Source organism: Lampetra planeri, chromosome 1, assembly GCF_965212315.1.
Source record: "Lampetra planeri chromosome 1, kcLamPlan1.2.h2, whole genome shotgun sequence".
Taxonomy (NCBI): Eukaryota; Metazoa; Chordata; class Hyperoartia; order Petromyzontiformes; family Petromyzontidae; genus Lampetra; species Lampetra planeri.
The window spans coordinates 17863676-17877716 of record NC_136107.1 but is presented as its reverse complement, the minus strand read 5'-3'; the positions used below and the strand labels follow the sequence as shown (position 1 = coordinate 17877716).

The following is a 14041-nucleotide window of genomic DNA, read 5'->3' as shown; positions in this document are numbered from 1 at the left end:
TTTGGGAGCGTCCCGATAGATCCCCTCTTTGACCCTTGGCCTAGTTCCCCCCCCCCCTTGTGGTCGATCGTATGCATATGTAGGGGTTATTACGGGAGAAAAGGTGGACAGGAAACACAGGGGTGTCTGCACCCACACACACGGGTGTCTGCACCGACGTCTGCATCCGTTAACCACTGGGGGGCCATGGGGGCTCTGTGATCCCCCATAACCCCGCCCCTCCGAGGGGATCCCTATAAAAGGCGGGGAGCCAGAGAGCTCGGGGCCAGTTGAACAAGAAGCTGACCAGTGAAGTCTGAAGACCGGAAGATTAGGCCCTGGGACTCCCCTGTCTCGCTGCCCTTGTCAGGGCCGAGCTGGGTAAGCCAGTGGCACGGCCCAAGAGCTTCCGGACCTCTGCTCTTGTAAGAGCAAGGCCGGCTTAGCTGGGTGCCGGGATCTGTGCTTACCAGGGCCAGATCAGACATCCTCCCGTAGCCTATTAGAGGAGGACTGGGAACAGGACAGGGGACTTAGTACTAGGGGTGGTTTCCCAGCTAGTACGGGTGAAGGGGCCGTTACCCCTTCAACTATTGTGTCTGTCCCTGAGTTAAATAAAAGAGTGTGCCTCAACTCCGTCATCGTCTCCCTGAACTCACTACACATACTCTCTTCTGTAGTCTGTGTGCTGTTCTCCCACCCATAAATAGCCCTTACGGCCGCCAGTTGTCTCTACATTTTGGATAATTTGTTATTCCGTAACAGTCGCATATTTGTCTGCAGCTCAAATCCTGTTGTGTGGTGGTTTTGATGCTCGCGTGCGCTCCCTCTCTCTCTCACTCTGTCCATTGTATATTCCCTCCCCAACTTCATCTACTCACTGCTGGTGTCGTAATTCGATGCTCACACATAACCCAAACGTTTTTTTCACCCCTACCATAATTTTCGACGATTTCCAAATCATTAGTTTTGGTTGGTACAAGACGGCAAATTAAGTACACAAGCAATTTTAACAATTGGAAGCCACTGGAAGGAGTATGTTATGCAAAGTTATCGAGTCATTTTCAGGGACACAGCTAAAAGGAAGGAAGGCCATGATCACTGGCGTCTTTGAGAAAGGACCTTTAGTGGCAGACGTCTTCATTGTGTCTACAACCAAATCACATGGAAGTGTCCCCAATCTCATCAGATCTCAAGAAGCTAAGCAAAGTTGAGCCTGGAGAGTGTTTGGTGGGGTGATCACCACCGTTCTTGCGAGCATATGGGTGGGTGTGTGGAGTGCGGTAGTGTAGCGGTTAGCGTGCTGCACTATGAATCTGGCGACCCGAGTTCGATTCCCGCTCATGGCCAATACCCAGTGACGATTATCTGAGCCGGTCCTGGGCCTCTCCTAGGTCGACTCAGCCTCAAATGAGTACCTGCTGCAGTTTGTAAACATCACCACTGGGGAGACAAAGGCGGCCAGGTGTGGTGCTCGCCACCCACCCCCTCGTGTGCCGGGCCGGCACTTGCCCCAACAGTCTGTTACAGGCTATACGGGGGATCTTTGCTCTTTGTTTTTGAGTGGGTCAGTGGGAGGGTGTTGTGGTTGTATGGGTGTTGTGGTTGTATGGGTGTTGTGGTTGTATGAGTGTTGTGGTTGGGTGGGTAGGTGGATGTGGGGATACATGGATGGTTTTGTAGTGACATAGAATGGGTCACTACGTCACGTAGCGCTGGTTACTAGTAGAGAGCGGGATCGTGGGTGTAATAACCCGGTGTACCAGCAGGGCAAGTGAAGTGTGCCACTGGAGCGCGTAGCACCGGTTGCTGGCAGAGAAGGGGGATCTGAGGACACAGCAGCTGGTCTGCCAGTTGGGCACGTGATAGGCCGGGGAAACGGATGTAGGGTAAAGGTGACAGATGGAACACGTGGGGCGGAGCCCAGAACCTTCTGGTAGGTTCCAGAAGGGGGCGTGGCCGAGGGCGGAGCCAGGCCACGCTGAGGAGGATAAAAGGGAGGCCCTGATGCTGGGTCAGGGCTGCTACGGTTTGGGAATGGAGCCCGTCGTCTATGAAGTCTTCCTCCTCCTCGTCAGTGTTGGGTCGGGCAGTGTGCCGGCTGTCCTGACCCGTATGTAGTTATCACCTGTACTGTGGAACGTGTTGAATAGATGTGTATGCCTCCTACGACGAGTGTGTCTCTGAAGTGACCACTACAGTTGTTGCGGTGAGTGGGTCGGTGGGTGTTCTGGCTGGTGGGCGGATGGGTGGGTGTGTGGATGAGTATGTGGTTGTGTGGATGGGTGGTTGAGCGGGTGGTTGAGCGGGTGGGTAGATTAGTCGGTAGATTAGTCGGTGGATTATTCGGTGGATTCGGGTGGCGGTACGCACGCTCCTTCATCATGCCGATCTCCGTGCAGCGTTTGAGCCGGCATGCTTGGCAGTGACGCCGGTTGTCCTTGGTGATGTTGCAGTGGCCACCCAGCGTGCAGGTGTAGGTCGCATCACGCTTCATGCTCCTCCTACCCGCACACAACGACGGCAGGGAGTCATTCAGCGTCGGGACATCTCGTAACTTAACTGGTTTATCAAATATCAGCTTGATTACCCAATTATTCGATTCACACAAAATAGTTTGGGGGAAAGAAAAAATCCCAGTGTGCTACTGTACGGGCGATGATGGGTGGGGGGCTCATGTCATCTTTAGTGGTGTCGTGCTGGGTGTGGCTTGAAGAGGGTTGCCAGCCTTCAGAAGGCAGGATGTGGAAGCAACATCCCATTTTAAAGGGGCCCAAGTGATTGACCACAATGAAAGTAGCCGGTCACAATTCGAATTTGATTCATCGATGTAGTCGACCGATCATCGCTGCCCCATATTGAATGGGGTGGGTCGGGTGTTTGCAGGAGAAGACAAGTGGCTAAACCTTAGCCGGGTCTTTTCGGGTCAATGGCCACATCCATTTTGCAATTAACACGGTGGTCTATGTACGGTGTGATAGAAGTTCAACATACATAGATCAATTATACCCTTGCCGTCGCTATGGCTGCGGCTTCCGGTTGTGCCAGTGACCCGAAAAAAATATTGAGTAAGACATTATTGCGTGGGAAAAGGTCAACTACAACCCAGTGCTAGTCCTGGGAGCGGAACGGTGGCATAGCTTGGCTTGGCGTCGGCCGTGGTGCAAGGAATGAAGTGGTGCCCCTTTGTCCAATATCCCGTCCCCCCCCCCCCCCCCCACCTCTTCGTCGTCCGGTGTTTTGGCCCCCTCCCGGCTGTGAGGCCCGGTGCAGTTGCACCGCCTGCACACCAGAGAGCTGCGCCACTGCGGCATGTGAGCACTCCGGCACCGCCTGTGATGCACCCCCTCGTGTACGTGAGGTCTCGCAAGGTAAGAAGGGTTTCCAGCCTGGACAGCTCTTTGATAAGCGACCACCATTCAAGATCCACCACCATCACCACCTCCCAACTCACAGTTTCACGATGCTACATTCATGTTAAAACACGTTCCTTCGGAGTGGGCAGGTAGGAACTTGGTTGGACAGCGTATTCGTGCACGACAGATAAATATGCACGACAGACAGACAAATAATCCCTGGTGGGCAGTGTGGAACCTGTTGTTCCTACCTCTATAAAAGAAAACTTGACTTGAGGTAGCCAGGAATCCAGCCAGGTAGCCAGCCCCCTTAACTATCGGCCCCTCTCCCTTGCTTAGGCACCTCCCCTTACCCCCTTCCCTCAGGCCCCTCCGCTGACCCCCCTCCCTTAGGCCCCTCCCCTGACCACCCCCCCATATCCTTAGGCTCCTCCCCTGACCAACCCCCCATATCCTCAGGCCCCTCCGCTGACCCCCCCCCTCCCTTAGGCCCCTCCCCTGACCACCCCCCCCCCATATCCTTAGGCCCCTCCCCTGACCCCCCTTCCCTTAGGCCCCTCCCCTCTCCGTACCCGGCAGTAGGTCTCCACCAATCAAAGAGCTGTTTATATTATTTATATATTTATGCACGACAGACAGACAAAAATCCCTGGTGGGCAGTGTGGAACGTTGTTCCTACCTGTATTAAGTGTAGTTCATATATCACAGCGACGAAATGCAATTGATTATATTTTCGCAGTCCATCCAAACGTTTTTCTCGACCAATTTGCTCGTACGAAATGCGCTCATTTGAGCCCCAGAGTGGGTAGACGACACCGTGAGTGCAATTATACCCACGTAGACACGTCTTCCACCACGGCCTTCAAGGTAGGGGCTGGGCTGTGCAGTACGATGTGACTCGAAAACTGCGAGAATTGTGGGGAAAGTAGGACTGCGTGTAAGCGGTATGTCAAAGAGATAGTGTGATGTTATGAAGAAGTACGGAAATGAACGGGGATCTCTGATGCTGTCCTTATAGTAAAGGACATGAAGTGAGAATGGAGGAGGAATGAGGAGAGATGCGAGTCAAAGTGAACTCTGGGGTGAAGACCGCGAGAAGGCAAAAGAAGCAGATGATGACGGTGAGAGATGAGAGCGAGACGACGTCACGGACATGACGTTGACTCCTTCCACGTTTCAAGTTTATTTCGCTTAAACAGAGTGCAGGATGAGTCACATTTGCAAGTCTTGACCTGGGGCAACGATCTGCCAGTAGGGGGGAGGGAGGTGTGGGCAATAATTGCTGTGTAGATTGCCAGTAGCAATAAAGGAAAGAAGGGGGAAAGATGGGGGTGGCCTCCAGAGGCGTAGCTAGGGGGGGCAGGGGGGTACATTTGTCCCCGGGCGCCAAGGTAAAGGGGCGCCAAAATGAGGCTTACAACGTTAAATTATAACTTATTACGGCGGGCGCGGCAGCCTGAAACTACTGCACAAATCTACACCTCAACCTAAAAGTTTATATATCCCGCCACACACAGCCTACATGTCATGTAATTACATTTTGGTACGCGCGCCTATTAAGAACTTACATGGAAGAACGTCCCAAACAACAGACAGGCGCAGTCTTTCAGCCTTAGTCACTGGCCTGTTTTTTGGTGGCAGAAACTACGATGGCCTGAAACACGCTGGAGTGCACGATCAGAAGCTGTTAAAGCTATCTATGAAGGACTGGATGAACTAGTAGGGCTGCTAGACAAATTATCGGAGGACCTAACTATGACGCCTGAAACCAGAAGTGATGCAGAATAGTTATAGGCATGCGTATTAAATTTTACATTTCTGGAATGTCATTCTTGGAAAAATTGATCGTGTTCAGAAGCGCTTACAGGATCCTACTATGAATTTCAAGGAAGCAGCAACTGATCTTGAATCTTTGGAGCTTGAATTTGTCAAGCTTCGTGATGATTTGAGCCAAGTTGCTGTAGAAAACGCCAAAACAAGATGCACAGCCTGGGGGATCGATGTGGACAGAAGAATTAGGCGACGTCGAAAGATGCCAGGAGAACTGGCAAGAGATGCAGGACTTTCAGCAGAAGAAGAAATTGTGCGCGTTATGAAGAGCGTATTTTATCGACTTCAACAGGAGATGTCAACACGGTTTTTACGACTAAAAGACCTGAACACAAAATTTGGATTTCTGCTGGACGTCAAAACTCTTCTATCCGACACAGATGTCGATGCAATTCGTCGAAATTGCACAGATTTTGGAAATTTCTATGACACCGACATAAATGGCCACGAAATTTTCACAGAAATTGTAGATTGCAAAATGCTGCTCAGTAACCGGAATGAAGTTCTACCAGAAACTCCTTTGCATCTTCTTGGTTTTATTGTGTTTTATGGAGACGACATATTTCCGAATTTGTGAATTTCACTGCAAATTGTATTAACAATAGCAGTTTCAATTGCAAGCTGTGAGCGGTCGTTCAGCAAATTGAAACGTATTTTGTTGTATTTGCCAATTTTATAGTTCGTCTCCGGGCGCAAAATATCCTAACTACGCCTCTGGTGGCCTCTCCTCAGCAGTGGGAAGTTGCATGCTGATGATGACCACAACAAAAACAACAGCAGCAGCCATCACTGTGAGACAAGAATGGGTTCTTTTCATACTGAATGAACATTCATCATGGGGCTGGAGCGGTGGTAGTCGTGCTGCACTATGAATCCGGGTGAGCTGAGTTTGTCGTCCAAAACGGACCTGGGCCGCCCACCCCACCAACGCCCTTCTTCTCATCCCCCCCCCGCCTCAAAGAAACCAGCGTGGTGAAGTATGGTCAAACAACCCCCATGACTGACCTTGCCCAGGAGATGGCTTCACCAAGAAATGGATTGACAATGAAGCTGTACAGAACAGCCAAAACAACAACAACAACCTGTTGGCAACTTGAAAACGCGTCTGCTCTGCCGCTATGCTAATAATCCAAAAGGTCGACGCGGACTGTTTTCACGTTGGAAAAAAAAAACTTTCGTGTCACCGAGATATTTTATTCACCACTGAAATATGAATTACGCAACGTCCACCTTGGATGAATAAGTAAGTTATCACTTAATCCACTATTGCGAGCGATGGAGAGAGTAACTGGTAGCCCTACACATTTGCCAATGCCCGTGATGGCCGCTAATTAATTATCACAAGCAACACGTCGTGAGCGATTCACTCGTTCGTCAATCACAGCCGCTGCACAGACGATCTCAAGTTAGTAGCGGAGAGGGCAATTTCTATTTTTTGTGGATTGTTAATTCACTTATTCATATATGTGCGGAGTGGAAAGTGGACGGTGAGATTTCTGGGTTTTTAACCCTAATTTTTTTTCCACAACGCTGTTAGGCTGGCTTTGTAGTTCGGATGAATTATACACTGTGTAACAAAACTTTTTTTATTTTCCAATTGCTTATGTCTCGAAAGTACAGAAAATGGCTATTATTCCCCACAAACTTTGCTTTTGTGACCAGGACAGTGATATTTTGAAATGATCCTATTTTCAATGAGAAAACGTGGTGTGCATTTGTGTCATTCCTTCACGTAAAGTCCTGGTCACAAAAGCAAAGTTTGTGGGGAATTATAGCCATTTTCTATACTTTTGAGGCATAAGCAATAAGAAAATAACACTTACTACCCAGGATCAAAAATCGTGTTACATAGTGTTATATTATCGACGTAAGACATTACCTACCACCCATGTACAAGGTACACCGAGCCATAACAATCACATGTTTTTGTGCCCTATATCCCTATAAGCCTTTGAACAGCTTCATGACCTTTAAATGCAGTTCCTATAATGGCTGCAACGATCAGATAATCGACTCGAGATGTTTCGTGCTGGCCCAAGTCCGGCAAACCACGAGTAATGGAAACGCAAAAAAAAGACAAATACTGTCGATACGAATTGAACAACTAGCCGACGCTCTTTTAACACGGCAGAAACTTCACGACGTTCATCAAACATTCGTGAAAAGGAAGACGCGGCCAGCCCTCCTCTCGCCGTGCCAGACCTCGTCGCCGGGCTGGGCGCACTCTCCGTCTGTCTGACCCAAAGTAAAATGTTTTAAACATCGTTGACTAATAGACGTCGTAAGAAATCGCTCGCTGGCTCACTCGCGCACTCACTCCTTCAATCTGTGCTGCTGCTGCCGCATTGGCGATGTCGCACGAGTACAATGAACAAAACAACAACAACAACAAAACTCAATACATCCGTCAACAACAACACTGCCCATAGAAGAGATAAATATGCACAACAGGAGACGCGTCGGCCAAAGGTCGCACCTCACACACGTCCTCCTGCGAGGAAGGGCCAACGTCCAAAACGTCGCTTGTTGTCATTGACTAATGTGTTGACAAGGTTTGTGTTCTATTTACACGTATATATCCATTAAAAGCTAACATCAGCACCAAAGAGATGGGGAGGGTGCTCTCGGAGGGGAAAACGCACGAATTATATTTTGGGGGTGATATTCTTAGTTTTTTTTCGGTAAAGTCGGGTTGTCCGTGTAAGCGTGGTGCGAGGCATCCCGTCTCGGTGCCGTGAGTCATCGCCATCGCCCCCCCCCCTCGGACGTTCCCGTGGAACCGCCGAGCCTCGTCCCGGTCACGGTTCCGCGTCGGCGCGCCAACAGGAGTGATGCACCCAGCGCTGTTTTCGCCACTCTGGCGCCACCGATGAGAATTGATGGCGGCGCGCGTGGTGTTCGCGCGCGTCGTCGATTCAGAGGGTTGAACCGAAACCGAAATTAGCATGTAACTGTAGAAAAGAAGGAGAAGAAGAGCGGCCTCCTCGACACGCTAATTTCTCACATTAACATCACTAGCCCCGGCCACTTCTTTATGACCCTTGAGCTACTCCCATTTCAAACCTTTTAAAACAGTCTGCCTCAGCAGCAGACCATACTTTCCCACCTGATGACGGACGCTTGTGTTGCGCCCGAAACGTCGTGATTTATTTTATTTTATACCTACGTGACTTTAACCGAAAGAACCAAAGAGTTTACCTCCACTTGATCCCCTTCTCCCATCGTTCAATCTCCCCCATCATTTCTTTGCTGATGACACCCACATGTGTCTCGCTTTCTCCTCCTTCACTGTGGACGTTGCTCTGCACATTTACTCTGGTCTGATCGACATCCAGGCTTGGGATGACCCACCACTTTCTCTCCATCAACCCTTCAAAAAAAGAAATCCTCTTCTTCCCAGTTTCATGTTCTCTTCCTCCCTGTCCCACTATCCCCTTTTCCCATATTTTCTCTTACTCCGGTAGAGTCTGTCCGGAACCTCGGTGTAGCTTTCGACACATAAATCTCCCTAATTAACCATATAAACGCCACTACTCATTCCTGCCGTTTTCATCTCTACAACACTCGTAAAATCCGCCGTGTCATCACAATCACTGCCACCAAACTACTTATTCACTCCCTCATCTTCACTCGACTCGACTATTGCAATTTTCTAACGATCGGTTTACCATCCTACGCGTTCAAACCACTCCAACAAATTTTAAACGCCTCTGCCCGTATAATTTTTAATCTCCCCTTCCATTCTCACACATTGCCCCTCCTCATTTAGCTACAATGGCTTCCTGTTTATTATCGTTGCCTCTTTAAATTCCTTACCTTAGTTGATAAATCTCTCAACTGCCTAGCCCCTCCTTTAATTTTCTCTGCTCTCATCTCACTTTACGTTCCTGCCTGCTCTCTGGGTTCTAGATCTTTGCCATCTACAGTGAGGGAAAAAAGTATTTGATCCCCTGCTGATTTTGTACGTTTGCCCACTGACAAAGAAATGATCAGTCTATAATTTTAATGGTAGGTTTATTTGAACAGTGAGAGACAGAATAACAACAACATAATCCAGAAAAACGCAAGTCAAACATTTTATAAATTGATTTGCATTTTAATGAGGGAAATAAGTATTTGACCCCCTCTCAATCAGAAAAATTTCTGGCTCCCAGGTTTCTTTTATACAGGTAACGAGCTGAGATTAGGAGCACACTCTTAAAGGGAGTGCTCCTAATCTCAGCTTGTTACCTGTATAAAAGACACCTGTTCACAGAAGCAATCAATCAATCAGATTCCAAACGCTCCAACCATGGCCAAGACCAAAGAGCTCTCCAAAGATGTTAGGACAAGATTGTAGACCTACACAAGGCTGGAATGGGCTACAAGACCATCGCCAAGCAGCTTGGTGAGAAGGTGACAACAGTTGGTGCGATTATTCGCAAATTGAAGAAACACAAAAGAACTGTCAATCTCTCTCGGCCTGGGGCTCCATGCAAGATCTCACCTCGTGGAGTTGTAATGATCATGAGAACGGTGAGGAATCAGCCCAGAACTACACGGGAGGATTTTGTCAATTATCTCAAGACAGCTGGGACCATAGTCACCAAGAAAACAGTTGGTAACACACTACGCCGTGAAGGACTGAAATCTTGCAGCGCCCACAAGGTCCCCCTGCTCAATAAAGCACATATACATGTCCGTCTGAAGTTTGCCAATGAACATCTGAATGATTCAGAGGACAACTGGGTGAAAGTGTTGTGGTCAGATGAGACCAAAATGGAGCTCTTTGGCATCAACTCAACTCGCCGTGTTTGGAGGAGGAATGCTGCCTATGACCCCAAGAACACCATCCCCACCGTCAAACATGGAGGTGGAAACATTATGTTTTGGGGATGTTTTTTCTGCTAAGGGGACAGGACAACTTCACCGCATAAAAGGGACGATGGACAGGGCCATGTACCATCAAATCTTGGGTGAGAACCTCCTTCCCTCAGCCAGGGCATTGAAAATGGGTCGTGGATGGGTATTCCAGCATGACAATGACCCAAAACACACGGCCAAGGCAACAAAGGAGTGGCTCAAGAAGAAGCACATTAAGGTCCTGGAGTGGCCTTGCCAGTCTCCAGACCTTAATCCCATAGAAAATCTGTGGAGGGAGATGAAGGTTCGAGTTGCCAAACGTCAGCCTCGAAACCTTAATGATTTGGAGAAGATCTGCAAATAGGAGTGGGACAAAATCCCTTCTGAGATGTGTGCAAACCTGGTGGCCAACTACAAGAAACGTCTGACCTCTGTGATTGCCAACAAGGGTTTTGCCACCAAGTTCTAAGTCATGTTTTGCAGAGGGGTCAAATACTTATTTCCCTCATTAAAATGCAAATCAATTTATAACATTTTGGACATGCGTTTTTCCGGATTTTTGTTGTTGTAATTCTGTCTCTCACTGTTCAAATAAACCTACCATTAAAATTATAGACTGATCATTTCTTTGTTAGTGGGCAAACGTACAAAATCACCAGGGGATCAAATATGTTTTTCCCTCACTGTTTGTTCCTCATTCTCTGTGCGCACAGTCTCGTTTTCGCTCATTCTCTCTCCTAGTCCCTCTTCCCTGGAATCAACTGCCCTTGCACGTCAAACAATTACCCTCTTTCACTCCCTTCCACTTTTCTCTAATGGGCCCACTTATTCTCTCTTGCCAACCCTTCTCCACTTGTTGTCCTCCCCACTCCTTCCCAGTGCCCAACTCCCCTTGGTCACCCATCATCAATCCACCCATCTCATTTCCATCTTCGTTGATTCCACGCATCGCCACCCCACCACCTAATTTTACACAAATCCCGTCCACTCATCTCGCCGACAATCTTGTACCATAGTTAGTTTACTGTACAGCGCCTTGGTCAAGGCACTATATACATGTATGATAAGATAATATAGTTTAGGGTCCAATTAACACAGGGTTTTTAGACTAACCCTACTGCCTGGGAGGGGTTCTGAATAAAACATTGCAACTTGAAATGTCTTTACAACTATTAAAATGCAATACTGTAGCCCTATGATCTATGATAAATCCTGTAAGCATGTATGATCTGAATTCTGTTCCGTGTCTCCACACGTTAATAGGTTATTTAGTTCAACAGCCAATTGGCTTTCCAGAACAATACTATCCGGCACTCAGTACATATGTCAACGTTGGCACATGGTTGGAACCGATTGGCCCAACGTTTCCCCAACGTTGCACGTTTACTGGGGACGTTTGTGCATGCTAAATCACGTAGGTGATTTGGTCATTAAAGCATCACGATGCGTATTGCTGCCAGCTATGTGGCGATGTGGAACTAGTTTGGTCCAACTTACCGCGTAGGACTTCACAGCGAATGTTACGATTCGTCGGACTGAGTCATAGTTTCGTCCGATGTGGCTTTGGGTTTTTTTACCGACAATTCGTGTATCACATGATTCCAAAGGTGGAAGTTAAATAACCAAGGTGAAGAACAATGGAATAGTTGGCAAAGGGCACCGTGGGCCGGTGGTAAAACTGTGAAGGGAAGCAATTGAATAAACAATGACCCCCCACCAACACCAAACTTAATCTGACCGTGCGTGCGTACAACGTGCGTACAACCGCTGAGGATGGGATCCTTAACACAACCGAAGAAACATTTACACTCGTTTGCATGGAACATTTTACATTGCTTTTGGGCGCTGCCAACTGTCGCTGCCGATGCTGTGACGGGGTGAACAACGGAAGCCGACAGACCGGAGTGAAATGGCACACTTGGCTGTGGGATTTGAGTGGTGCTGAAGGTTTCTTTGATTATGGAGGCTGTGTGGGAAAAAAAATGGAAGATACTCAGAAATTAGACGTAATGGCCTTACTTTATGAGCACGTGTATTTTGTTACTGACCTACTTTGTTCTTTTATCAAATGGAAACCTAAGGAAGCATTGGGGTGGAAGTGTTACGTAGCAACAAAGGATCAGTCTCTTCCAGCCCACAGTACCCGACGAAGCCTCCCCCTTGCAATGGTCCCACCCCCCTCCAACGAGCGAGACAGCTCGTCAGCAATCACGTGCAGGAGCAGATCCAGGGACAGTGGCCCAAATTCCACGTTCCTATGGCAAGCATTGCTGACTCGCCTCAAAGTTATAGGTTACACTGTTTTGTTTATCGACACCATCAATATAAAGTGTGAAGTAGATTCTTACCCGCCGTCCCCCCAAAAGGATTTGAACTCATTTTGCCGAGCACTCTGACCGCAGCTCTACTTGGTCAGAACACGGTTCAGTTGAACTTATTTCAATTCTCTGCTCTACGGGACGTCTGCCAAAAACATTAGCAAACTGCAGCATGTATGAAAAACCTTGGTACGTGTCGTGGCTGGTACTGCAAGATCCGACCATATCTGTCCAGTGCTCGCTGAGCTGCTTTGGCTTCTATTTTCCGAACAAATACATTTTATGGTCGCAATCATTACACACAAAGTGCTTGTTGCAAATGAACCACAAGGAGTATAGACCATCATCGCAGCGGCGGCTTTTGGTTAACCAATCGAACAAAAACACGTCTCGTGCTTTTAGATGCACTTCAGCGGCCGTCTGGAACGTTCTTCCTTCCGAAATCAGAAAGCCACTTGGAGCTATGCACTTTTAAATCTAGACTGAAAACTGCTTTGTTAAGAACTGCTTTTTGTTCTGTTACGTTTGTTGTCCTTCCCCACCCCCGCACCTCCAATTAGCACGGTTGTCTACGTACGGTGTGAAAGAAGTTCAACATACGGTACACACATACATACCGACTCGCCGCAGTCAGACGGCCTGAGCACAGACGAGTGTGGCTGCTGCTGCTGCTTTCGTGCGTCGTGCGTCCTCACCTGAAGAAGCCCTTGCAGCCCTCGCAGGTCATCGCGTTGAAGTGGTAGCCCGTGGCGTGGTCGCCGCACACGCCGCACACGCGCACGCCCTCGCTGCTCAGGTCCTCCATGTTCGCGTCGACGCAGAACGCGCTGCTGCTGCTGTTGTTGACGGGGATGTCCATGCGTGCGTCCGTCATGCCTCCCCCTCCCCCCGGCGGAGCAGCTGGCGGCGCCTGTCGGGGAGAGGTGCGCGCGTGCTACAAAAGGCGACATCGTTCTAAGTTACTGGTGGTGGTGGTGGCGGTGAAATGAAACGACGCACGAAGAAGCCAGGAGGCGCGCCGTGTGTTTGTGTGGTGGTTTTTTTTTTGGAGTCTCGGGAAAGAAACGCGTGCACCCCTCTTTGTCGATCCGCGAGCCCAAGGGGGGTCGGGCAACCTGCGACTCCGGGGTCGCACGCGGCTCTTTAAGGACTTGCCCCGTGACGTTGTTTATTGAGGACCGCCACCGCCGTCGTCTCGCATTCACCACAAGCATTGCGGCTCTTTAAATATTGAGGGATTTTTACGGAATTCCTAAAAAAATGTCTCTTCTTGTTATTTTGGTTGCCAACCATTGTGCCAGCCGCAGTTCCTTCCACGCCATCCAACTCCCCATCCCCCCTCGCCCCGCTCCTCACCCCCCCCCCCCCAACGAAAACACAAGGTCGCACTCATTACACACAGTACTTGCCACTAATGAACACGTGCTGCTTAAAGGCGCTGCATTCCCGGGACATAGCCGACCTACCGGACACCAAATGGAGAGACCATTTCTCTCCCCTCATTGCGACCGCCCTTCAATGGAAACACATGTATAAGTCTCCCGTAGCCAAACGCTGCGGTGACCTCCAGTGGAGGTTGGCACTCTGCACGTTGCCATCGGCCATGTGGCTCAGCCGAATCTCGCCAGGGGTAACAGACTTTTGCATTTCCTGCGGTGCCAGGGAGGATCTGCCTGACCAGTACTTACACTGCCAGCAGCTAAAGCCAATGGTCCG

The 14041-nt window shown here is 49.0% G+C and overlaps 1 protein-coding gene across 1 annotated transcript in view; it reads right to left on the bottom strand.

Annotated features, from left to right (window-relative positions):
• LOC144719332 (vitamin D3 receptor-like) overlaps positions 1-13634 on the bottom strand; it is a 35790-nt gene extending 22156 nt beyond the window's left edge. Inside the window, exons 1-2 of the mRNA XM_078595190.1 lie at positions 13021-13634; positions 2353-2483 (exon numbers count right to left, since the gene is read on the bottom strand). Coding sequence (XP_078451316.1) covers positions 2353-2483; positions 13021-13199 — 310 coding nt within the window. The 5' untranslated portion in view covers positions 13200-13634. The remainder of the gene's footprint in view (positions 1-2352; positions 2484-13020) is intronic.
• Positions 13635-14041: the final 407 nt, after the last annotated feature.